We start from the raw sequence: 25,739 nt of genomic DNA on the forward strand, positions 1-25,739 counted from the left end.
ATTGCAAAATGAGGAAGCTAGAAACTGGTCTTACCACCTCTAGCCTCCTTTAGAATCTCATTAGCATCTTTGTATTTCTCATTTTTTATAAGTATTTATAAAAGGATAAAAATTGTAAAGAATTAGATAAAATGACATCTGAGTGAATAAGACCATATTAGGAAAAGAGGAAGAGACTTGGCAAAAGTTGTGATTGTGTTTTTGAATACTTAAAAATGTAATCAATATTTTTAGTGTAAACCTTAAACATTTCTTAAATCCAGTCTGTTAATGTGAAAAATACTACAGGTCAGATGGTCCCTTTTCAACAATAATGACTAGGAAGGAAAATAAAGTAGGAGGAAGAGGAATTGTTATAGATTAAAAGAGGTTTAAGAGGTAAATGAAATGAGTGAAGCTTGTTAGGTTCTTGCTTAGTGAGTAGAAACCAATCCCAAAAGAGCGTATACTGTATATAACATTCGTGATATGACAAAGTGATGGGGATGAAGAACAGAGAACTGATTGCCAGGGGTTAGGGCCTGGGAGAGGAGTGGGGTGGGGCAACATGTGGGATCCTCATGCTTATGGAACTACTGTTCTGTATCCTGAATGCGGTGGTAAATACGCAGCCTACAGTAGAATTATACACACACACACACACACACACACACACACACACACACACACACAAACAAGTAGAAATAAAAAAGGGGATTTTATCAATGTCAATATCCTAGTTGTAATAGCGCACTACAGTTTTGCAAGATGCAACCATTGAGGGAAACTGAGTAAAGGGAACACGGTGGCTTTCTGTATTATTTCCAACAACTGCATGGAAATCTATAATAATCTTAAAATAAAAGGTTTTCTTTTTAAAAAAGTACCTGCAGTTATAGTGTTTTGCACTTAATATGGTTAAATACAAGCAGAGTTTAGATTGAAATGTTATAGAGGTAGAATGTAAATTTTTTAAGGTGCCCTGCAATTAAGTAATAAGAGATTTGTTTAAAAAAAAAAAAAAAAAACGAGAACCCTTAATGATTAGTTTAACAATTCAAGTGCTAATTATGCTGCTTTACATAAAGGAATGTTGCCTGCAAAAGTAACAAAATCATGTCCTTCCTATTTCTTTGTTAGTGCCTAAAAACTTTTCTCCTGCAATATTTTTATAAAGGCATGGGCTGCCAAGGCCAAAGGAGGAACTGCAAGTGATGGAGCTGAAGAAAAGAAACGAAAACGTGTGGTCGATGATAGTCACGAAACTGAAAACCAGAAAGAAAGAACGAAGGAGAATCTGAATTTGCCTAAAAAGCAAAAACCTTTAGATCTTTCTACGAATCAGAAACTGTCAGCTTTTGCATTTAATCAGGAATAGAGTAAGGAAGTGAACTTAGGAAAGTAATGGATTTTTTACTCATCTTTGATGAATCTAGACCTTTTAAAAAAATCTTTAGGAAACTCTTTATATATTTTTAAAAGAGTTTAAAGACTGCTGTTTGTCTTTATAAGATAATGTAGTAATTATATTGGTGTAGGTAGCAGGGCATCTGTAAAAACTATCATCTCTTCAGATTGCTCTGTCCCCAAATGGAGGGCCATTCAGAAGCATTGTGGTCATGGTCACTGACTGGAGGCCACTGTCGTGTCCCATTGGAAGCTGATTTGATTTTGTTTCTTACCTTCAACATCATCAAAGCCAAGGTCTTAAAGCCTCTGAGCATTGAAGTACCTTGTAGGGTTTTCCTTGTTTGGTTCATGTCATGTACTGGGAAGTACTACAGAAGTCCTCTTCCCAAGTGTGTTACCATAGACTGCTCTCTATGTCTATACTGGCCCCAGAGGACCATGTATTTTTTTTAATATGGGCCCTAAACATGTAAATAATTTTGTAGATGAGACCTTTTGTTTGTTTTGGCAGTTTCTTCATATATTACTTTTAATTATTTGTGTAGCCTTTTTTTTTTTTAAATAAAACTTTCACATTTCCATATTTAGCTTGATATGGTCTTCACATTGTATTTCCATGAAATGGAAGTGTTTCTAGAAAATATATTGTATATTTATTACCGTAATTTCTACCACCCCCCATCCTATTACACAGTATACACACAGAAGAGAATTGAAGATACTGTTTTGATAGCATTGCAGCCCAGCGCATAATGTGCTCCTGGTAAGCTGCTCTGGTTATCAGCATCAGCAGTGCTTTTCTGAGCAAGTCTTTGAAGCCTTGATAAGAGAGTGGTTGAAGAGTAATAGGAAGTGTTTAACTCCTCTTTTATTTTGAACAAACAAGATTTAATTAAGTAGTTCATACATTTTTTTGGTTAGTATTCTAAGCAGAACTTAATACAAATGCAGCCACTTAATGAGAGCAAAGTACAAGGGGTGGGGTTGGGGTAGGGGGATAGTAGTAAAATCAGGTGGCTCAAAATCAAGGGTAGTTTTATAGGTTGGAAGGAACAAAATATGTTGAAAATTTAGATGTGTAGGAGCCAAAGGATATTCCTTGTCTCATGATGATTAAGGTTGGGAAGGAATACATTTCTGATTGTTTAGTTAGTAGCTGGTATTGAGAAACATTGTAGCATAGAGGTTAGGAGCACAGATTTCAAAGCCAGACTGCCTGGGCTCAAAGGACCACTGCAATACTACCAGCTAAGTAACCTTGGGCAAGTTCTAGCCTTTGTCCACTCATCTGTAAAATGGGTATATTAATAGTAACTACTTTAGAGGGTTGTTATGAGAATTAAATGAGGTAAAAGCACTTACCTGGCACATAGTAATGTTTTATATACATATCAGCTATTGTTACTATGCTGTTGGCTGGTTCATCTTGCTTTGTCATTAGGTTTGATTCTGAATTAATTATGTATGAATTAATTTTGATTTCAAGATCCTGAAGTAAAAGTTTATTTATATTACTTTGGAAAGCATGTTTATTGACATGTATTTTGTTTTTACTTCCTCAACTTACTTATTACCACAGTATATAATACTTAAGGATATAATCCTTGAGTGTTACATTTCAGATCCATAGGAACCTGATAACACCAAGGATTTGCAAAAGGTTTTTTCTTTCTTTTGTTCCTTTGGCCTCGCCATGCGGCATGCAGGATCTTAGTTCCCCGACCAGGGATCGAACCCGTACCCCCCTGGAGTGGAAGTGTGGAGTCTTAACCACTGGACCACCAGGGAAGTCCCTGCAAAAGGTTTTTTTAATCTCCTACTTTTGTTTGGTTGAAGGAAGGTTTTTGTATTGACCTGGTTTAACTTACAAATCAGAACTTTGAAACCAAGAAATATCATACTTATTCCTTTTCTATATAATATTAAACTTCTTTTAAGAAAAAAAAATCTTTGGGACTTCCCTGGTGGTCCAGTGGGCAAGACTGCACGCTCCCAATGCAGGAGTCCTGAGTTCAATGCCTGGTTGGGGAACTGGATCCCACATGCTGCAACTAGGAGTTCACATGCTGCAACTAAAACCTGGCACAGCCAAATAAATAAATAAATATATATTTTAAAAAAAATTTCCCCCAAAGTGCCCTTTTTAGCCTTTTTCCCCCCAAATCTAGGATCAATCAAGAATGTTGAATTGGGACTTCCCTGGTGGTTCAGTGGTTAAGAATCCGCCTGCCAATGAAGGGGGCACAGGTTCAAGCCCTGGTCTGGGAAGATCCCACATGCTGTGGAGCCAGCTAAGCCCTTGCACCACAACTACTGAGCCTGTGCTCTAGAGCCTGTGAGCCACAACTACTGAGCTCGCGTGCTACAGCTACTGAAACCTGTGCACCTAGAGCCAGTGCTCCGCAGCAAGAGAAGCCACTGCAATGAGAAGCCCGTGCACCGCATCAAAGAGTAGCCCCCACTCGCCACAGCTAGAGGAAGCCTGCATGCAGCAACAAAGACCCAACGATGAAGACCCAATGCAGCCAAAAATAAATAAATAAAATATTTTTAAAAAAAAGAATATTGAATTGTATTTAATAGAAGTATATACTTTTTAATACAGGAAAGCATGAGGAAGAACATCATCCCTAATCCTAATATCCAGAGATAACCACTGTTAACATTTTTGTGTATGTCATTAGGCTTTTTTCTGTATATGTGGTTTTTTGTTTTTTTACATAGGTGTGCAGTCCAAATTCATGCTAAGTAGAAGCGAAAAGGAAAAAACTCAAGCCTGCAATTTAAAGTGTGGCCTTTTGCTTGTAGTGTTCCTGTAATTGACACCAATTTCTACCTGCTCTGGAGCTGTGTCATAAACGGCAAAAACCTATGGAGTAGAAAGTAAACATAATGGAATCAGAAAGCCAAAAGTTGGTTCTTTGAAAGACTGATAAATTAGAAAAATATCTGACAAGATTAATCATGATACAAAGAGAAAAGCATGAATAAGTAATATTAGGAATGAAAAGGAAATTATTAACTACAAAAACAGTACAGATTTTTTAAAGGTAAGAGGCTTATGATGGTCAGTTTTATGTGTCAACTGGCTAGGCTACAGTTGTTATTCAATCAAACACTAACCTATGTGTTGCTATGAAGGTAGTTTTATAGATTGTTTTAAAGTTCATAATCAGTTGACTTTAAGTAAGAGATTATCCTAGATAGTCTGCATGGTCCCACCTCAATCAGTTGAAAGGCCTTAAGAGAGGAACTGATACTTCCCTGAGGGAGAAGAAGATACGACACCGGTAGATGGCAGCTTCCACTCATGCCTTGAGATTTTTCAGCCTGCCTTTCCTGAAGGTCTCCCCTATGGTTTGGGATTTCAGACCTGCCTTCCAGCCTCCACAATCATGTGAGTCAACTTCTTGCAATAAATCAATATATATATCCTACTGGTTCTGTTTCTCCAGTTGAACACTGACTAATTCAAGACTTTTAAACAGCTTTCTGACAGTAAGTAGGAAAATTCCGATGAAATGAACAAGTTTCTACAAAAAAGACTAAAATACTTAGGAATAAATTTAACAAGTGCAAAACTTATTCTTTGAACTACAAAACATTGTTGAAAGACATAAAAGACACAAATAAATGGAAAGATCCTGTGTTTAGGGAGCAGAAGACTTACTAGTGTTAAGATGGCAATACCCCCCAAACTGATCTACAGATTCAGTGCTATCCTATCAAAACCCCAGCTGGCTTCTTTGTAGAAAATGACAAGCTAATCCAAATGTTCATCTAGAAAATCAAGGGACTTGGAATAGCCAAAATAATATTGAAAAAGAACAAGCTAGAGGAGTCATACTTCCCAATTTAAAAACTTAACTACAAAGCTATATTAATCAAGACAGTGTGGTACTGGCATGAGAATAGACCTACAGATCAATGGAATGGAGAGTCCAGGAATAAACTCTCACACTTACAGTCAGTTGATTTTTGACAAGGTGCCAGGGCAAGTAAATGGGGAAAGGATAGTCTTTTTCCACAAACGGTGCTGGGACAACTGGAAACATGCAAAAGAATGAAGTTGGACCCCTCTCTCACACCATATAAAAAAATTAATCCCAGATGTATCAAGACACAAATGTAAACTAAAACTACAAGTTTTAGAAGAAAACATAGGTGTAAATCTTTGTGACCTTGGACTAAGTAATGGTTTCTTAGGTATAGCACCAGAAGCACAAGCAAAATAGATGAAGTCAACATCATCAAAATTAAAAATGTTTGTGCTTCAAAGAACACCATCAAGAAAGTGCAAAAAACAAGCCACAGAAAGGGAAAAGTTTTTTGGAAATCATATATCTGATAAGGAACTTGTAACTGAAATGTATCAACAACTCTTTTTTTTTTTTTTTTTTAACTTTTATTTTTTTTTTTTTAATTTTTATTTATTTATTTATTTTTAATTTATGGCTATGTTGGGTCTTCGTTTCTGTGCAAGGGCTTTCACTAGTTGTGGCAAGTGGGGGCCACTCTTCATCGCTGTGCGCGGGCCTCTCACTATCGCGGCCTCTCTTGTTGCGGAGCACAGGCCCCAGACACACAGGCTCAGTAATTGTGGCTCACGGGCCCAGCCGCTCCGCGGCACGTGGGATCCTCCCAGACCAGGGCTCGAACCCGCGTTCCCTGCATCAGCAGGCAGACTCCCAACCACCGCGCCACCAGGGAAGCCCTCAACAACTCTTAAATGTTAAAATATATCAACATTTCTCCAAAGACAATATACAAATGGCCAATCAGCACATGAACAGATACTCAGTATCCTTAGGCATCAGGAAAATGCAAATCAAATCACAAAGAGATACAACTTCACATCCACTAGGATGGCTATAATGAAAAAGATGGGCAATAACAAGTGTTGGTGAGGATGTGGAGAAATTGGAACCCTCAGACTTTACTGGTAGGATGTAAAATGGTGGTTTGGAAGTTCTTCAAAAGGTTAAACACAGAGTTATCAAATGACCCAGCATTTCCACAACTAGGTATAAACCCAAGTGTAATAAAAACATGTCCACACAAAAACTTGTACATGAATGTTCAGAGCACCATTAATCTATAATAGCCCAAAAGTTAAAACAACCCAAATGTCCATCAAGTGACGAATGGATAAACAAAAGGTGGTATGTCCATACAATGGAATATTATTTGTCAATAAAAAGAAATGAAGTACTGATACATGTTACAACATGGACAAACCATGAAAACATGCTAAGTGAAAGAAGCCAGTCACAAAAGATGATATTTTATATGACTTCATTTCTATGAAATGTCCAGACTAGGCAAATCTATAGAGACAGAAAGTAGATTGGTAGTTGCCTTGGGCTGGGGGTTAAGAGGAAAGGGTGGGCAGCTGACTGCTGATCGGTACAGGGTTTCTTTTTGGAGTGACAAAAATATTCTGGAATTGGATAGTGGCAGTGATTGCACAACTCTAAATTTACTAAAAACCACTGAATTGTACACTTTAAGCGGGTGAACATGGTATGTGAATTATGTCTCTATAAAGTTGTTATAAAAAAAACTGAATCAAGGTACAAACTTCCAGTTGCAAAATAAATGAGTCATGGGTATGAAATGTACAGTGTGAAGAATATTGTCAATAATTATGTAATATCTTTGGTGATAGATCATAACTAGATTTATGGTGATCATTTTGAAATGTATAAAAATATCAAATCACTACATTGTGTTAATGGGAACCAACCAAGTACTGTAGGTCAAATATACTTCCAAACAAACAAACTTACAGAAAAAGAGATCAGATTTGTGGTTACCAGAGGCAGGGGTGGAAGGGAGGGGAATTGGATGAAGACAGTCAAAAGGTACAAACTTCTAGCTATAAGATAAATAAGTACTAGGAATGTAAAGTACAACATGATATATATAATTAACACTGCTATATGTTATATCAATATATTGGAAGTCAAGAGAGTAAATCCTGAGTTCTCATCACAAGAAAAATATTTAATTTCTTTAATTTTTTATCTATATGAGATGATGGATATTCACTGAACTTATTGTGATAATTACTTCATGTTGTAAGTCAAATCATTATGTTTTTAGGTTTTTTTAAAAAATTTATTTATTTATTTTTATTTTTGGCTGGTTGGGTCTTCGTTGCTACACGCAAGCTTTCTCTAGTTGCAGTGAGTGGGGGCTACTCTTCATTGCAGTGCACAGGCTTCTCATTGCGATTGCTTCTCTTGTTGCGGAGCACAGGCTCTAGGTGCGCGGGCTTCAGTAGTTGTGGCACACAGGCTCAGTAGTTGTGGCTCGCAGGCTCTAGAGTGCAGGCTCGGTAGTTGTGGCGCACAGGCTTAGTTGCTCCATGGCATGTGGGATCTTCCCGGACCAGGGCTCGAACCCATGTCCCCTGCCTTGGCAGGCGGATTCTTAACCACTGCGCCACCAGGGAAGTCCCAAATCATTATGTTTTACACCTTAAACTTATACAGTACTGTACATCAGTTATGTCTCAATAAAACTGGAAGAAAAAAAACTGACTCAGAGAAGTAGAAAATCTGAATAGTCTATAACCAATTTTAAAAAATCAGTCTATATTTAAAATTCTGGGTGAAGAGTCAAGTTCTATCACAGTCAAGTAAAAGTTACAATCATCTACAAGTTATTTAGTATAGCAGCTGTCATAATCTTGATGTTGAAACCTGACAAGGTTAGTTTTAAGAAGGAAAATTTTAAACAAATCTCACTCATGAACATAGAAGAAAACTCCTAAGTAAAATTTTAGTAGGCCAGATCCAACATTGTATAAAAAAAGATACTATTTAGTTACCCCATTGACTTAATCACAAGAATACAACATTGGTCTAACAGAAAGTCAGTTAATGTTGATTAAAGGACAAAATTAAAGTGTCTTGCATAAAAGCATGTATCTTGTTTAAAGGGATTTGTGCCATTCTGGTTTTTTCTGACACTGTATGGAATTAACTTTGTATGTTACTGAACAATTTCACCCAAGGGCTCATAAACACACTAATGTATTTTTATAATGAGGGTAATAATATAAGCATAAATTTAAACTACTGTCAAACTTTTTTAAAAGAGAAGAATGCTATTGTTCTTTTAGTTGTAAATTGTATTTCATTTAATAGACCTCTGTCTTCTGTTTTCTCCGGGTATATTTTTCTGTCGGATTGTATGTGTCTCTATTATATCAATAATTGTAGATGCTTGTTGATCTCACCAAGAGACCCAGGTTTTCAAGGGCAGGAACTGTGTTGGTGGGGTGATTGGCATAGTAGATACAGTATAATCTTTGGAACTCGGTAGGCTTAGGTTTTATATACTGCCTCTACCACTGGAGCTATGTGGCTCTGGGAACCACTTAATCTCTCTAACTCCTATGGTTCTTGTAATAAAAATGACAGCAATTTTCTGCTCAGACCTTTCTCAGAGAACCATCCCAGGATAGTCACATATCACTTGCTATCACTTCCGCAGGCCACACTGCACCAGAATTGCATGAGTGACCCCAGTATTCAGTGATCCCATCTCTCTCCCTGATATTTGGAATTTGGACACAGAAGCAGAATCATTTAATCTGAGGAACTGAGCTGCACAGGGGTGTAGAAGCAAGTGTCATAACAACAGCAGGGAAAAGCTAAAGTTGTGGGAAAGCAGAGAAACAAATGAGCAGAGGAAATACATCTAATGAAAATGGAAAAGTGAGGAAAAAATGAAAAACAAACAAAAATTGTCAGGTCAACATTATCTCAGCTGCTTTGGTGGCCCTGATAACAAAAATCCTAGAGAAAGGAGGATGAAGAGTGGCACTCTAATTCTTCAAGAATAGTGTGGAGCAGATTAGTGGCAAATAAAGTGTTCACCGAAGGTTGGAAACTGGCCCCCACGAAGAGTGTTCCTCTCTGAAAACAGCTGGATTGGAATTGATACGGATGGTTTTTCTAAAGAGGGAGGAGTATTAATGTGCTTCAATGAGATAGAGACTCTTCATGACATCATTTCTCCCTCAAATGTTATAGCAGCTGATTAAAAATAGTAGCTGGGCATATCTAGAATATATAAAGAACTCATAAACTCAGCATTAAAAACAAAACATATAATCCAATTAGAAATTAGGAAAAGACACAAACACATTTCACTAAGAGGATATACAAAAGGCAAACACATGAAAAGATGTTCAATAGCATTAATTATTAGAGAAATGCAAATTGAAACTACAGTGAGATTTCACTACACACCTATCAGAACAGCTAAAATGAAATATAATGATAACACCAAATACAAGTAAGGATGCAGAGAAACTGGATCACTCATGTTGCTGGTGGGAATGTAAAATGGTACAGCCACTCTAGAAAACAGTTTGGCAGTTCCTTTCAAAACTAAAAGGGACTTAATATATAACCAGCAATTGCCCTCTTAAGCACTTATCCCCGAGAAATGAAAACTTATTTTCACACAGGAACTTGTGCATGATTGTTCATAGCAGCTTTATTTTTAATAGCCCCAAACTGGCAACTACCCAAATGTCCCTCAATGACTAAATAGTTAATCTATAGTACATTCATACCATGCATGGTATACTACTCAGCAATGAAAAGGAACAAACTATTGATACAAGCAACAATTTGGAATAACCTCAAGAAAATTAAGCTGAGTGAAAGAAGGCCAATCTCAAAAGGATGTTTTCATTCCATTCCACTCCATGATTCCATTTATATAACATTCATGAAATAATACAGAGATGGAAAATGTATTAGTGGTTGCCAGAGTTAAAGATGGGGAAAGGAGGGATGTGGCTATATAGGGGTGAATAAGAGCAAGTCTTGTGGTGATGGTATAATTGAGTATCTTGTTTATGGTGGTGGTTTCACAAGGATTTACATGTGATAAAATTGCATAGAGGGACACACACACAAGTAAGTCTGTACTGGTAAAATCTGAATAAATTGTACAGATTATTTGTGTCAATTTCTTGGTTTTGATATTATACTATCGTTCTGTAAGATATTAACACTGGGAGAGGATATCTGAGGATATCCTGCAACTGGAAATGAAAAACCCTAATGAGGCATTTGTAGCTAATGGAAGAGAATTTATATTCCTGACCCCCAACAGGGTTATAAGCTCTTTAAGAGCAGACCTGGGTTTCTTTGTATTGTCAGAACCTGGCACAGTGCCTCTCCTAAACAAGATAATCAGTATGTTCCTCTTGTCAACACTGATAAAGGATTTTGAGCTCACAACTGAGAAATCTGAATGTTCTTTGTCAATATACCAAGAAAAATATTCATTATATTTTTGAAGTCATTTTATGATTAATTTGCAGAAGAATAAAGGGATAGTAAGAAGAAAACTTTATTAGGAATGTTCACAAGAATTAAAACATAGCAAACCTCTTCAACTCAAAACACTGGTGCACAAACAATAAAAAAGATTAAAGAATATCATCATACATCATTTTGGCAAAACAAGATGGTACAAGTTCATGTCACAAAATATTGCATGATGACATGCTTCCTGTCAAATGACTAACTGGATGAAAATACCACATTGCTTTTGTGTCCTTAGGAATATATAGGTCACATTAATTCTTGAGTTTGAGAAAAATTAATCTACGATAACTTCATCTGAAAACTCATAACCTGACATTTCATTTATATGACCAATTCCACCATCATTAATAGAGTCTAGAGTGCTGCTATTTGTCTCCTTGCATTTATCTTCTGATTCATCTAATAACTTTGAAACATCTTCCCCTGTCAGTTTCCTTTTCTTTGCCACTATGGATGGAAAATGAAAAATTCTGAATTCTCAACTTGTTCTATGAAATCTTAAAGCAAACTAAAAAGATAATCCCTCCAGTCTTCTTTTTTTCCTTCTTGAAAATGAGGCAATACTTTGGGCATTATAATAAGAAAACTGCAGGATAACATTTTTTTAAACAGTGCATCATCCTTTTAGGTGATTCCATCATTTTTCCATTTTCTTATAATTTAATTCCTTTTTAAAATATAGCTGGGAAAAATTGAAGTGTATGATAAAAGAATTTCTTAGGGCTTCCCTGGTGGTGCAGTGGTTAAGAATCCGCCTGCCAACGCAGGGGACACGGGTTCAAGCCCTGGTCCAGGAAGATCCCACATGCCGCGGAGCAACTAAGCCCGTGCGCCACAACTATTCATCCTGCGCTCTAGAGCCCGCGTGCCACAACTACTGAGCCCACGTGCCACAACTACTGAAGCCCACATACCTAGAGCCCGTGCTCCGCAACAAGAGAGGCCACCGCAATGAGAAACCCGTGCACCGCAACGAAGAGTAGCCCCCGCTCGCCGCAACTAGAGAAAGTCCGCGTGCAGTGGCAAAGACCCAACACAGCCAAAAATAAATAAATAAATAACTAAATTTATTTAAAAAAAAAAAAGAATTTCTTAAATGATGAAATAGCAAAACCTGAAATAAGAAAAACGAGATCAGTAAAATCCCCTAACGTATCTTAGATTTATAAAAGTGTCAGTGGCCCATATGGTAATCACGCAGCAACGAAGACCCAATGCAGCCAAAAATAAATAAATTAATTAATTAAAAAAAAAAAAAAGATTACTTACAAATAGTTAGAACTGCTCCAAAAGAAAATTTAAAAACTAGTATCAGGTTCAGTGGAGCCTGATGGTATTCCACGGGTTAATGATGAATTACATCATTAACATATGAACAAGTTCCCTACATATGAACGAGTTCCATTCCTAGAGCATGTTCGTAAGTCCAATTTGTTCATAAGTCCAATACAGTTAGCCTAGGTACCCAACTAACACAATCGGCTATACAGTATGGCTAATTTGCTTTGGATAACAAGGCTACAGAGACACTGTTGGTTGCCTACCTAACAGCCTTTCCCTCTTTTTACTTAGTTTAATGGCACCCTCATTTTGTTTTGTAACAGCAACAATTGATGTAAGCCATTCTTTGCCAGCAGTTGGTCTTTGGGTGGCTGTGTTTTAACCAAAGAAATGAGAAATCTCCTGGGGTGGGTGGCGGTGGGGAGCTTCTTAGAAAGTCTTCCTCGCTGACAAAGAAAGAGGAGGAGGTGGTTTCGTTTTCCCTGCTGTGTTTGAACACTTTATGCTCAGAGCGACAGCAGCCATCTGTGTCTGGAAGGGCAGACACTGACAACATGCTGAGAATGACTAAGGAGAAAGTCGGGAAGAGCCTGGGTCCTTGATAACATTATTGAGTCTCCCAGCCATGCCTACAATGCCATCTCCAGGACTCTGGTTAAGCGAAACAATGTGTCTGAATTGTTTAAGCAGGTGGTTCTCAACCTTGACTGCACTTGAGAATCCCTCTCAAGGCCCAGGTCATAGCCCAGACCAATGAAATCAGATTTCACCATGTAGGAGTCAGGTTTCCCAGGTGATTCCAATGTGCAGCCAATTTTGAGAACCACCAGTCCAGGCCACTTTTAGTTGGGTATTCCACTTTTGACAGGAAAAATATATCCTTCATGATACAGTTTCTGATTGAAAACATTTATTTCAGCCAGATAAAACTCAGATTCCCCAAATGGTGAAAAGATCAGAACCAGTTTGTTTTCTCATCAGTTTTGGTTCATCCATCTGTGAAACATTCATAACATTGCAGTTAATTTCCACAAATACTTGGATGACTGGCTGGGACAAATGTACAGTAGCAGTTGTGATGCTAAAAATACAAATACACCCAGAACAACAAAGAAACACAGCTTTGCACAACTCTGCTAAGCTGTTCCATTTCCTTTGTCTTTATTGTAATTTCCAATTTTCTTTTTTAATGCTGATATCTTCTGGCAAAATGGTGGCCACCAGTCTTACAGGCAGCAGTGTCTCTGAGTTTTTCAGGTGTAAAGTAATCAACGGAAACCAGGTCCCCCTAAAACCAAGCTCCCCTGAAGAGTTTGTGGTTAACCTCTCTGTACAAAACTTTATTCCCTGTCGTGTCCCCTCTGATCTCAATCCTGTGCATACTGAAGACTCATCAACCAGAGTCAGAGGACTAAAATTGCTGTTGTCAATAACATTGTTAATGTGCTAAAGTTGCTATTATCAATTACTTATCACTAACATACAGGTTGTTTTCTCTAGGGCAGGATGAGCTAACAGATCACCCGGGCCATTGGACCATCAGACCAGAGACTCATAAACTGTAGGCATCCAGACTCTTGAAACTACGATTAAGAAATGTCACAGGGACTTCCCTGGGGGACCAGTGGTTAAGACTCTATGCTTCCAATGCAGGGGGTGCAGGTTCGATCCCTGGTTGGGGAACTGGGATCCCACATGCCACGTGGTGCAGCCAAAAAAAAAAAAAAAAAAAATGTCAGAAGACAGAGAAAGACAAATATCATATGATGTCACTTATATGTGGAATCTTAAAAAATGATACAAATGAACTTACTTACAAAACAGAAATAGACTCAACAGACATAGAAAAATAACCTCTGGTTACCAAAGGGGATAGAAGGAGGGTGGGATAAATTAGGAGTTTGGGATTAGCATATACACACTACTGTAATATAAAATAGGTAAACAACAAGGACCTACCATATAGCACAGGGTACTATACTCACTATCTTGTAATAACCTATAATGGAAAAGAATCTGAAAAAGAATATATATATGTATAACTGAATCACTTTGCTGTACACTTGAAACTGACACAACATTGTAAATTAACTATACTTCAATTTTTAAAAAATGGAGGGCTTCCCTGGTGGCGCAGTGGTTGAGAATCTGCCTGCCAATGCAGGGGACACGGGTTCGAGCCCTGGTCTGGGAAGATCCCACATGCCGCGGAGCAACTGGGCCCGTGAGCCACAACTACTGAGCCTGCGCGTCTGGAGCCTGTGCTCCGCAACAAGAGAGGCCGCCACAGTGAGAGGCCCGTGCACCGCGATGAAGAGTGGCCCTGCTTGCCACAACTAGAGAAAGACCTCGCACAGAAACGAAGACCCAACACAGCCATAAATAAATAAATTAATTTTTTTAAAAATGGAAAAAAAATAAATGTCACAAGACGATGCTTAATCCCAGTTTCTTTGTTCTTCCCATCTAAAAACCCCCTAACTCAAAGACCAAGTGGGGCTTCCCTGGTGGCGCAGTGGTTGAGAGTCTGCCTGCCAATGCAGGGCACACGGGTTCGAGCCCTGGTCTGGGAAGATCCCACATGCCGCGGAGCAACTAGGCCCGTGAGCCACAACTACTGAGCCTGCGCATCTGGAGCCTGTGCTCTGCAACAAGAGAGGCCGCCATAGTGAGAGGCCCGCGCACCGCGATGAAGAGTGGCCCCCACTTGCCGCAACTAGAGAAAACCCTCGCACAGAAATGAAGACCCAACACAGACCAAAAAAAAAAAAAAAAAAGACCAAGTGGCAGTGGATCTGAGGCTTGTCTCCCACTCCCTTGCTTGGCGCCCTCCAGTAAACCCTTACTTTGCTGCAAACACCTGCTGTCAGAGTTTGATTTTCTACCCACAGGCACACAAGCCCTTGCTCAGTTAGGCAACCAAAGGGCATCAGGAGACTCTCACATGAGGAACTGTTCCATCAAGATCATAAACATCTATCATCCCCTCTCACATCTGTGTTCTTACTGAGAGAACAGCTATAAAACCAACTGAGCCAACAAAACAAAACAAAAACAGGGCATAGCAACACTTTCTATTACTCTAGTGTTTACTCTAAACACTCCAGTGTTTTAAGACCTGTGTCCGAAAACTGTCAAACTGCTTGCTGAATTACTGACCATGCAAAATTTTTTCCCTTTGCCTCCAGAGATCCCACAAAACAATGGAAAAGAAATGAAAATAGAAAGTAAATAAATCCACAAAATCAATGATGAAGTGAAAGGGATGAGGGATATCCATGCATGACAGAATTCAGTAAATTTAGGAGGACAAAGAGAGAGGGATGCCCAATGAAGCAAGGCAGGGAAATTATAACCTAGGCCAGCTGTTTTCTTAACTGGCCTACTAATCACCAAGAGATCTCATTAAACTGCAGATTATGGTTCAACAAGTCTAGGGTGGGGCATGAGGTTCTGCATCTCTAAAAAGCTCCCAGGTGATGCCACTGAGGCTGTTCTGGTCCGAGGACCACCTGTTGAGTAAGTAACAAGGGAGAATATATAAGGAGGGGCTATGGCCCAGGAGGGCACAGCCTGCCCTGTGGAACATGAGAGAGGATACCAATCAGGGCAGGAGTGAGACGTGGGGCTGGAGCCAAGGAGATTAAGTGTAAGTCTGTATTTCAAGGGTTGAGAACCCATTACCATAGGGTCCAGACAGGTAAAGGGAAGAAAGCTAGTACAGTTGCACCCTAGGCCATTGCTGTAGAATTTGAGCCCAGAGTTACCCAATCTTACAATTTTCGGTAGAAGACAGAAGTCTAGAATTTGTGTGAAGTTTCCTGAATTTGTTTCATTTTTGGCAACTAATTAAAATGGAAGGCTATTCTAAAGAAAGTGAGCAAATTTCCTAGGGGGAACCAGAGCAGTGAGTTCTGGTATTCTGAAGGCAGGGGTGGGGGGCTGAGGGGGAGGCGGAGGGTAAGGGAGTGGTGTTCCTGATGGTCTCAAAGACTGAGAAGGAAGGAATAAGCCAGAGACAAAACACAGATGCCAGGACAATGACTGATCAGGTAGTAGCCAGGATTTGGAAAATCACAAAGATAGGATTCAGGGATTTGGTGGAGGTAAAAGGTAGAATCCCACTTCAGTTTGACACAGGGAACTTCTCCACTAAGTGACAGGTGGTCATGATCCCGCCCTGTGGAGAAGGGCTCCTAGCATGCTACTTGGTCACATCGTCATGGAAATGTACATTATTAGCTTTCCACCTTGTAAGGTGAACTCATAGACAAATTATGGACGTTTGAATGGTGCTTCTGGAACAGAATGAAAATGTTATATATTGACAATGTAAAAGTAAAGGTACAGCCTTTAGGTGAAGGGAAGAGGGTAAGGAATTAGAATGTTAATATCCTCTGCTGACTAAGCAGGTCATTTCACTTTCCTTGGTGACTGGAGCCAAAGCTGAGACTTAAGTATGTTGATTGAAGATACAGAGGTGACTAGAGTAAGAACTAAGAACAATGATATCACTAAGGGAGAGAGGGATTAAATGGGCTAAATTCTTGTCTTTCATGGTGGGAAGTTAAAACTAAATGTCCAAAGTTGATTAGTAAGAAGTAGCAGTAGAAGCATATTGTTTTGAGATGTGTGGGTTTGCGAAAAACCCAAAGCAAAAAGTGTTGCTTAAAATACGCCTCTGGGCTTCCCTGGTGGCGCAGTGGTTTGAGCCCTGGTCCGGGAAGATCCCACATGCTGCGGAGCGACTAAGCTTGTGCGCCACAACTACTGAGCCTGCGCTCTAGAGGCCACAAGCCACAACTACCGAAGCCCGCGTGCCACAACTACTGAACCTCACGCACCTAGAGCCCGGGCTCCGCAACAAGAGAAGCCACGGCGATGAGAAGCCCACACACTGCAACAAAAAGTAGCTCCCATTCGCTGCAACTAGAAAAAGCCCGCACGCAGCAAAGAAGACCCAACGCAGCCAAAAAAAAAAAAATATATATATATATATATATATATATACTATATATAAATATATATATATGCCTCTGATGAGCAGAGCTGAGGGTGGAACTGTGGCTTCCCACATCATAAGGTCATCTTTTCTATTTGGTTTTTGGACTATATGTGTGTATCACTTTAATTATAAATGTGTGTGTGTGTAGATATAGATAGATATTTTTAAAGCATACACTGAGTGGTAAATTATAGGACAAATATCATAGAGAACATCTCAGTTCACATGAAGGAAGTGGCTGTAAAGGAAATGTGTTGAACTCATACACAGTACTGAGTGACTTTAAGAAGGAAGGAAGGAGCAAGCGTGGTAAAACGTTCACAGGGGATCTTGTAGAAGGGTACAGGGGAATTTTTTGTGCTATTTTTGTGAATTTCAATCTAAAATGATTTCAGTATAAAATGTTTTTTAAAACTCTGAAAATCAGGTAGTTTTTCTTCCTCTTCCCCATAAAAGGCATTTCAGAATCTTTGAAAAGTAGCTTTCAATAAATTCCAAATGTGGGCTCCAAATTACAAAATTGTGTTTGGGATAACATCTAGATATTTGAAGGCTAAAGAGAAATAACAGGTCCTGTGCTTTGCAGGAAAGCATTAAGATCTGCTTGATAGCTGAGAGGGACAGGACGGGCAGGCTTGGGGGGAGGCACTGAGCTGACCAGTGCAGAGCCCGGAGGTGCCGCTGTGCTGTGGTCTGTGACTCTGCCAGAGACAGAGCTGGCAGGGGCTGACGAAGGCAAGCTTGACACTGCTGGATCAGGAGATAACATTCTCCACTGACTGTACAACTTACATTCCTTTAGCTGCCCCCTACACATTGGGCAAGATTGTAACCTAATTGGACATCTGTTAGGAAAAGTCCAACTGTTCCTTTTCCGTTTATTTTGATGGGAAATGAATCCTGTTTAAAACATACATTTTATCAATAGCATTTATTGATGGCTTAGCGTATGTATGAGAGGCACTGATCTCACATCTTCTTGAGCTGGGTTCTCTTATTCCCATTTTACAGATAAAGAGGCAGAGTTTAGAAGCTAAATAACTTACACAAGGTCACATTGCTTGTACTTTAGATTTTTATGTAAGTACAGAATAAGGAAAAATACCTTACAAGCAAACAGTAATTTACTTATCAATGCAAATTGAAGACCCTTCTGCTGTACAGCGAAGTGAATCAGCTATATGTATACATATATCCCCTCTTTTTTGTATTTCCTTCACATTTAGGTCACCACAGAGCATTGAGTAGAGTTCCCTGTGCTATACAGCAGGTTCTCATTAGTTACCTATTTTATACATAGTAGTGTACATATGGCTGTCAATCCCAATCTCCCAATTCATCCCACCCCCTTTTCCCGCCTTGGTGTCCATACATTTGTTCTCCCTTTTTTAAAATTTATTAATTTATTTATTTTCGGCTGCGTTGGGTCTTCGTTGCTGCACACGGGCTTTCTCTAGTTGCAGTGAGTGGGGGCTACTCTTCGTTGCAGTGCGCGTGCTTCTCGTTGCAGTGGCTTCTCTTGTTGCAGAGCACGGGCTCTAGGCGTGTGGGCTTCAGTAGTTGTGACACGCAGGCTCAGTACTTGTGGTGCACGGGCTTAGTTGCTCCGTGGAATGTGGGATCTTCCTGGACCAGGGCTCGAACCTGTGTCCCCTGCATTGGCAGGTGGATTCTTAATCACTGCACCACCAGGGAAGCCCCATACATTTGTTCTCTTAAAGTGATTGTCCTTGAGTGATAGTGATGAAGTACTCTATCGTTAATAGATTTTTATCAAATTAACTGGGTAGTAAGCCAGTTTTTTTAAAAAAGTAGTTATGAAAAAAAAAAAAAAAGTAGTTATGAAAGTTTTGTTGTAACATGGAAAAATTAATATAGTGGTAAAAGAAAAAAGTATGTTGCCAATGGAATATAAAAATACAAAATAAAACCACCATTTGTACATAGGAAAACTATTAAAAAGAAATATAGCAAATTGATAACATGGTGGCGAGATTAGGGAATATTTTAATCCTATCAAAAATAGTTGTCATCATTATTTTTCAAATTAAAAAACCTATACATCATTATTAAAAATATGATGTTTGCTTAGCAATCACAAAAACCTATTTAATGAATATCAAAGTAAAAGTCTTGCCTGCAGGAATTCAAACAACATAAAAATTTTTTTAAAAATCAGACTTGGAAGGATAAAGGGAATTTAAAGTGAAGAATATTTACACTTAAAACATGGAAAATTCATATACTGTTTGCTAAATGGTTTAGCAATAACTTGACTGTTATTTTGCTTTAAACGTATTTGCCAGCCTGCTCCCAGTGGAAAGAAAGAGAAAATGTCAGGGTAGACCCTTGTTCAGGAAAATCAGATTATTTCCTGGGTCTCTCCCGATCATCAACAATAGTTGTTGAGGATTCACTGAGGGTACTCCTTTTCCTTCTGGTCAGAAAACCCTGGGAATAAATCTGTTCTGTTCTGTTTGCATGGCACAAAAATACCCACCCAGCTGCTTTCAAAGAGACTGTGGTGGCCTCAGCTGATGACTCTTTGCTCAGTGTTGTAAAATCCCAAGAGAAAGACGGTATATAAACATAACCTTTGCTCAATTTCCCTCTAGCCAACGTAATTCTAATATTTATGGAAGGTTGCAAGGAGCCACTTGATGCAGGAGCCAGGTGACCATAATGACAGAGAAAATTCACCTGAATTGGCTCAAGATGTGTGTTGCCGGGAAACTATGTCCAGGGGCAAATAATCATATTGATTCCCAGGAAACGATGACACTAAGTAAGTGAGCAGACAGGTGCAGCCACATAAACACCCTTTAGGCTTTTTTTTTTCTTTGAAAGACGAAAGCCTTGGTCTCATTTTGTATTAAAGCTGAAGGAAGATTTTGAGGACAAAGAAGCGTAAGGAATGATCATTTACTATAATCATCATCATAATTATTACTTATGGTACTTTTGCAAGGTCCTATGCATACATTATTTCTAATTCTCAAAACAACTTTTCCCTTTTTGCAAGTGAGGCGATTGCAGCCCAGAGAGATTATTTCCCCAAGGTCACACAGTAAAGGGCAGAATTAGGATTTGGAATCCAGGTCTGTCAGACATCAGCCTGGACTATTTTTACCATATCTGCCAAATGGTCATTTCCTTGTGGTCAGAGGAAAATATTAAAATAAAAGAAACTAGGGCTTCCCTGGTGGCGCAGTGGTTAAGAATCTGCCTGCCAATGCAAGGGAAACGGGTTTCAGCCCTGGCCCAGGAAGATCCCACATGCCTTGGAGCAACTAAGCCCGTGAGCCACATCTACTGAGCCTGAGCTCTAGAGTCTGCAAGCCACAGCTACTGAGCCCACATGACACAACTACTGAAGCCTGTGCGCCTAGAGCCCATGCTCCGCAATGAGAAGCCCCCGCCATGAGAAGCCCGTGCACCGCAATGAAGAGTAGTCCCTGCTTGCCGCAACTAGAGAAAGCCCGTGTGCAGCAATGAAGACCCAATACAGCCAAAAATAAAAAATAAAATAAAATAAATAAATAAATTTTAAAAATTAAAAAATAAAAGAAACTACTTTGTGGGCCCAAAAAGATGTTGAATATGGCTTTAAATTTTGTTTATGGAAATGAGTTGGATGTATGTTTGCCAGTGAAAATTTTTTCTGATGTTTTCCTGATAATATGAGGGGAAAATATTTTGGGTCCCAATTAGATTTCAAGTGTATAGAGGGTAGGATCACATCTCTCTTGTGTCCATGATGCCTATTGCAAAATGGGAGCAGAGGGAAATAGCAAAGCCTCCAAGGTTGAAGTCAGCTAGGTGTCACTTGCTAGCTGCATGACCTTGGGGGGGTCCCTTGCATCATCTGAGTTTCATCTACATATAAGGATAACAGTACCCATGTTGCAGAGGTGTATAAGGGATCTGAATTTTACTTCACAATCCTGGAGGCAGAAATCACGTTGTTTGGGGCTTCCCTGGTGGCACAGTGGTTAAGAATCCACCTGCCAATGCAGGGGACATGGGTTCGAGCTCTGGTCCGGGAAGATCCCACATGCCGCAGAGCAACTAAGCCCATGTGCCACAACTACCGAGCCTGTGTGCCACAAGTACTGAAGCCCGCGTGCCTAGAGCCCATGCTCCGCAACAAGAGAAGCCACTGCAATGAGAGGCCTGCACACAGCAACGAAGAGTAGGCCCTGCTTGCCGCAACTAGAGAAAGCCCACGCGCATCAACAAAGACCCAACACTGCCAAAAATAAATAAATAAAATAAATAAATTTATAAAAAAAAAAAAAGAAATCACATTGTTTTCTAAATCAAATTTAACCTGACTTCAACCCCTATGTCAAGGTGGGGCACTCTTTTCTTGGAGGACTACACCAGAATGGGGTGTTGAGGTGGGTGTTTGAGGGGGTATGGAAAATAAAGGTCTTTATTGCTCAGTCCACCTGATTGCTACTGAGATGCTTGCCATCTAAGCTGTCTGAATCCCCATCAGAGAGGCAGCTCCACGCCTCCTCGGAAGCTCGGATCCCACTCTGCCTCACTGCTGCCTCCAGGGCCACGGCTCGTGGTGGCCAGTCTTTGGGTGGCCGGAAATAGCACTGTTCAGGAGTGGGCCTAGAGCTTCTACCACCTGGGGAAATTCCCCCCAAACTCCTCTTCCTTCGTCCAAGGAAGAGTTTCTCAACACATGTGGGTCTGTTACTACCACATCATAACATGATTTCAGAGGTACACTGAGACAGAACATTTCTTTTTTCTTTTTTGGACACACCACACGGCATGTGGAATCTTAGCTCTCCGACCAGGGATGGAACCCATGCCCCCTGCAGTGGAAGGGCAGAGTCAACCACTGGACCACAAGGGAAGTCCCGAGACACAAGCAATTTTTATTTTAAGGGTTATATATTTACTTAATGTGTATTAACAACTTGAGCTCATATATTAAGCCCATGATATATAGCTTCCTTTAAAAATAACTTTAAGTAAAAATGTGAGTCAATATTAAGTACATAATAATAATACCACCAGTAATAGCAGATATTGCAAAAATCTTACAGGGCTCTGGGGATGCCTGGGATGTGGGAAACATTCGTCTAGGCACAGAGCTGTTCAATAGAAATATGTGAGCCACAAATGCAAGGCACCTATACAATTAAAATTTTTCTAGTTAGCCACATTAAAAAAGAAATAGGTGACATTAATTTTAATAATATATTTCATTCAACCCAGTATATCCAAAATATTATCATTTCAACATGTAATCAATGCAAAAATTATTGATGAGATAGTTTACATTTTTTAATACTAAATTTTGAAACCCAGTATGTATTTTACACGTATAGCATTTGTTTCTTATTCAGACTAACGATATTTCAGGTGCTCAAGAGTGATATTGGCTAGTAGCTACTGCACTGCACAGCACAGGTTGAGGGGAAGTGAGGTTACATGCTGCCACTGAAGTTTCCAAATCCCACAGTGGTTGTCACCAAACATTTTTGCTCAAGTACCTCCAAAAGAATTTTAGAAATCTATGTGTCCGTCTACCTTTTCCCTGCCTTACACATACACTGTTAGACTGATTACTAAAAGTTTTATAAGATTGTAATTGTAAAGGATATATTTGCAGTGTATTTTATTTTATTTTTTATTTTTACTCTATTGAAGTATAGTTGATTTACAATGTTGTGTTAATTTCTGCTGTACAGCAAAGTGTTTCAGTTATATATATATTCTTTTTCATATTCTTTTCCATTATGGTTTATCACAGGATATTGAATATAGTTCCCTGTGCTATACAGTAGGACCTTGTTGTTTATCCATCCTATATATACTAGCTTGCATCTGCTAATCCCAAACTCCCAATTCTTCCCTCCCCCTCCCCCTTCCCCCTTGGCAACCACTCTATGTCTGTGAGTCTGTTTCTTTTTCATAGATATGTTCACTTGTGTCATATTTTAGATTCCACATATAAGTGATATCATATGGTATTTGTCTTTCTCTTTCTGACTTACTTCGCTTAGTATGATAATCTCTAGTTTCATCCATGTTGCTGCAAATGGCATTATTTCATTCTTTTTTATGGCTGAGTAGTATTCCATTGTTTATATGTACCACATCTTCTTTATCCATTCATCTGTCGATGGACATTTAGGTTGTTTTCAAGTCTTTTTTTTTTTTTTTTCCAAGTCTTGGCTATTGTGAATAGTGCTGCTATGAACACAGCAGTGTATGTATCTTTTTGAATTATAGCTTTGTCTGGATATATGCTCAGGAGTGGGATTGCTGGATCATATGGTAATTCTATTTTTAGTTTTCTGAGGAACCTCCATACTGTTTTCCACAGTGGCTGCACCAACTTACATTCCCACCAACAGCGTAGGAGGGTTCCCTTTTCTCCACACCCTCTCTAGAATTTATTGTTTGTAGACTTTTTAATGATGGCCATTCTGACTGGTATGAGATGGAACCTCATTGTTGTTTTGATTTGCATTTCTCTAATAATTAGGGATGATGAGCATCTTTTCATGTGCCTATTGGCCATCTGTATGTCTTCTTTGGAGATGTGGTGTATTTTAAACATGAACTTTAAAACAAAACCAGAACAGCATTCTGAGAGTAGCCAGTGGAATGTAAATACATAGTAGTTTGTTACCACCATCCAGTTAAACAAATTATTGAATAAGCTCTTCTTTTTCTTCATTTTTCTTCTTAAATTTATATGTCCATTTCTCTTCCCTCTACTGAACTTTATTCAACATTCTTTTTTGAAAGTCTCTTGTTGATTGCCCTTGTCAAGCCTCTGTGCAAAAAGAATTTGTGTATAATTTTTAAAATAAATTTATTTATTTTTGGCTGAGTTGGGTCTTTGTTGCTGTGTGCGGGCTTTCTCTAGTTGCGGCGAGCGGGGCTACTCTTCATTCCAGTGCATGGGCTTCTCATTGCGGTGGCTTCTCTTGTTGCGGAGCATGGGCTGTAGGCATGAGGGCTTCAGTAGTTGTGGCACGTGGGCTCAGTAGTTGTGACTCACGGGCTCTAGAGCGCAGGCTCAGTAGTTGTGGCACACGGGCTTAGTTGCTCCATGGCATGCGGGATCTTTGCAGACCAGGGCTCAAACCTGTGTTCCCTGCATTGGCAGGCGGATTCTTAACCACTGCGCCACCAGGGAAGTCCCTTATTGATGTATAGTTGATATACAATATGATATTAGTTTCAGTTGTACAACATAGTGATTCAAAAATTTTATAGATTATATTCCACTTAAAGTTACTATAAAATATTGGGTTGGCCAAAAATTCCTTTGGTTTTTAAGTAAAAATAAAAGACACATTTTTCATTTTCACCAAGAGCTTTATTGAACAACATATTCACTGTTTGTTCCATTACCTTCTGCAATTTTTCTGGCAAATTCATCATTCCATCTTCCCAAAACTTTTTATCTTTTTGAGCAAAGAACTGTCCCAGGTACCTTTTACAGTCTTCCAGGGAATTTACATTTTTTTCCATTAAGAGAATTTTGTAAAGACTGAAATAAATGGATATCCAAAGGTGCAATGTCTGGTGAATAGGGCAGATGAATCAGAACTACCCAGCCAAGCTGTAACAGTTTTTGCCTGGTCATCAAAGAAACATGCGGTCTTGCATTATCCTGATGGAAGATTATGCATTTTCTGTTGACTAATTCCGGACGCTTTTTGTTGAGTGCTGCTTTCAGTTGGTCTAACTGGGAGCAGTACTTGTTGGAACTGATCATTTGGTTTTGTGGAAGGAGCTCATAATAGAGGACTCCCTTCCAATCCCACCATATACACAACATCACCTTCTTTTGGTGTGGTTGGTGGTGGTTCATTTCACTTGCTGCACGATCTCTTCTCTTCCACATTATTATGCGGTATCCACTTTTCATTGCCCGTCACAATTTGTTTTAAAAATGGAATGTTTTTGTTACGTTTTAAGTAGAGAATCGCTTGAGGAAATATGGTCAAGAAGGTTTTTTTCCGCTTAACTTATGTGGAACCCAACCATCAAAGCGATTAACATAACCAAGCTGGAAAAATGATATCAACGCTTGATTTGGATATTTTGAGTATGTCGGCTATCTCCCGCGTGGTATAACGTTGCTTGTTCTCAATTAATGTCTCGATTTGATCGCTACCAGCTTCAACTGGTCTACCCGACCATGGAGCATCATCCAGCGAGAAATCTCTAGCATGAAACTTCGCAAACCACTTTTGACACGTTCAATCAGTCACAGCACCTTCTACATAGACTGTACAAATCTTTTTTAGCATTTCAGTTGTGTCTTTACCTTTCTTGAAATAATAAAGCACAATATGCCAAAAATGTTGCTTTTTTTCTTCCATCTTTAATAGTAAAATGGCTACAGAAAGATTCACCAACTTTGATAATTTTTTTTTTAATGCACGCTGATATGACAGCTGTCACAATACAATCTAACAAAATTGTTTCAAATGAAGTTACAGACAACTAAGCGCTACTAGGGCCATCTTATGGAAAAAGCTGAACAAACTTTTTGGCCAACCCAATATTATAAAATATTGTCTATAGAGTCCCTGTGCTGTACAATATATCCTTGTAGCTTACTTGTTTTATACATAGTAGTTTGTACCTCTTAGTCCCCTGCCCCTATTTTGCCCCTACCCCTTTCCCTCTCGCACTGGTAACCACTAGTGTGTTCT

General features: G+C 39.2%; 1 protein-coding gene across 6 annotated transcripts in view; it reads left to right on the forward strand.

Annotated features, from left to right (window-relative positions):
- Nucleotides 1-25,739, forward strand: part of WDHD1 (WD repeat and HMG-box DNA binding protein 1) — a 90,526-nt gene that overhangs the window by 60,286 nt on the left and 4,501 nt on the right. For 2 of the 6 annotated variants that reach the window (XM_082450347.1, XM_082450352.1), the window contains one exon: nucleotides 1,157-1,972. The exons of 2 other annotated variants lie outside the window; for them this stretch is intronic. In XM_082450347.1, coding sequence (XP_082306473.1) covers nucleotides 1,157-1,357 — 201 coding nt within the window. In that variant the 3' untranslated portion in view covers nucleotides 1,358-1,972. Of the gene's footprint in view, nucleotides 1-1,119; nucleotides 1,973-8,892; nucleotides 14,421-25,739 lie in introns of those variants that run through there. 2 more of the 6 variants (XM_082450350.1, XM_082450348.1) reach the window with 2 other exon arrangements.

The sequence above is a fragment of the Balaenoptera physalus genome (assembly GCF_965194825.1).
Source record: "Balaenoptera physalus genome assembly, chromosome: 2".
Taxonomy (NCBI): domain Eukaryota; kingdom Metazoa; phylum Chordata; class Mammalia; order Artiodactyla; family Balaenopteridae; genus Balaenoptera; species Balaenoptera physalus.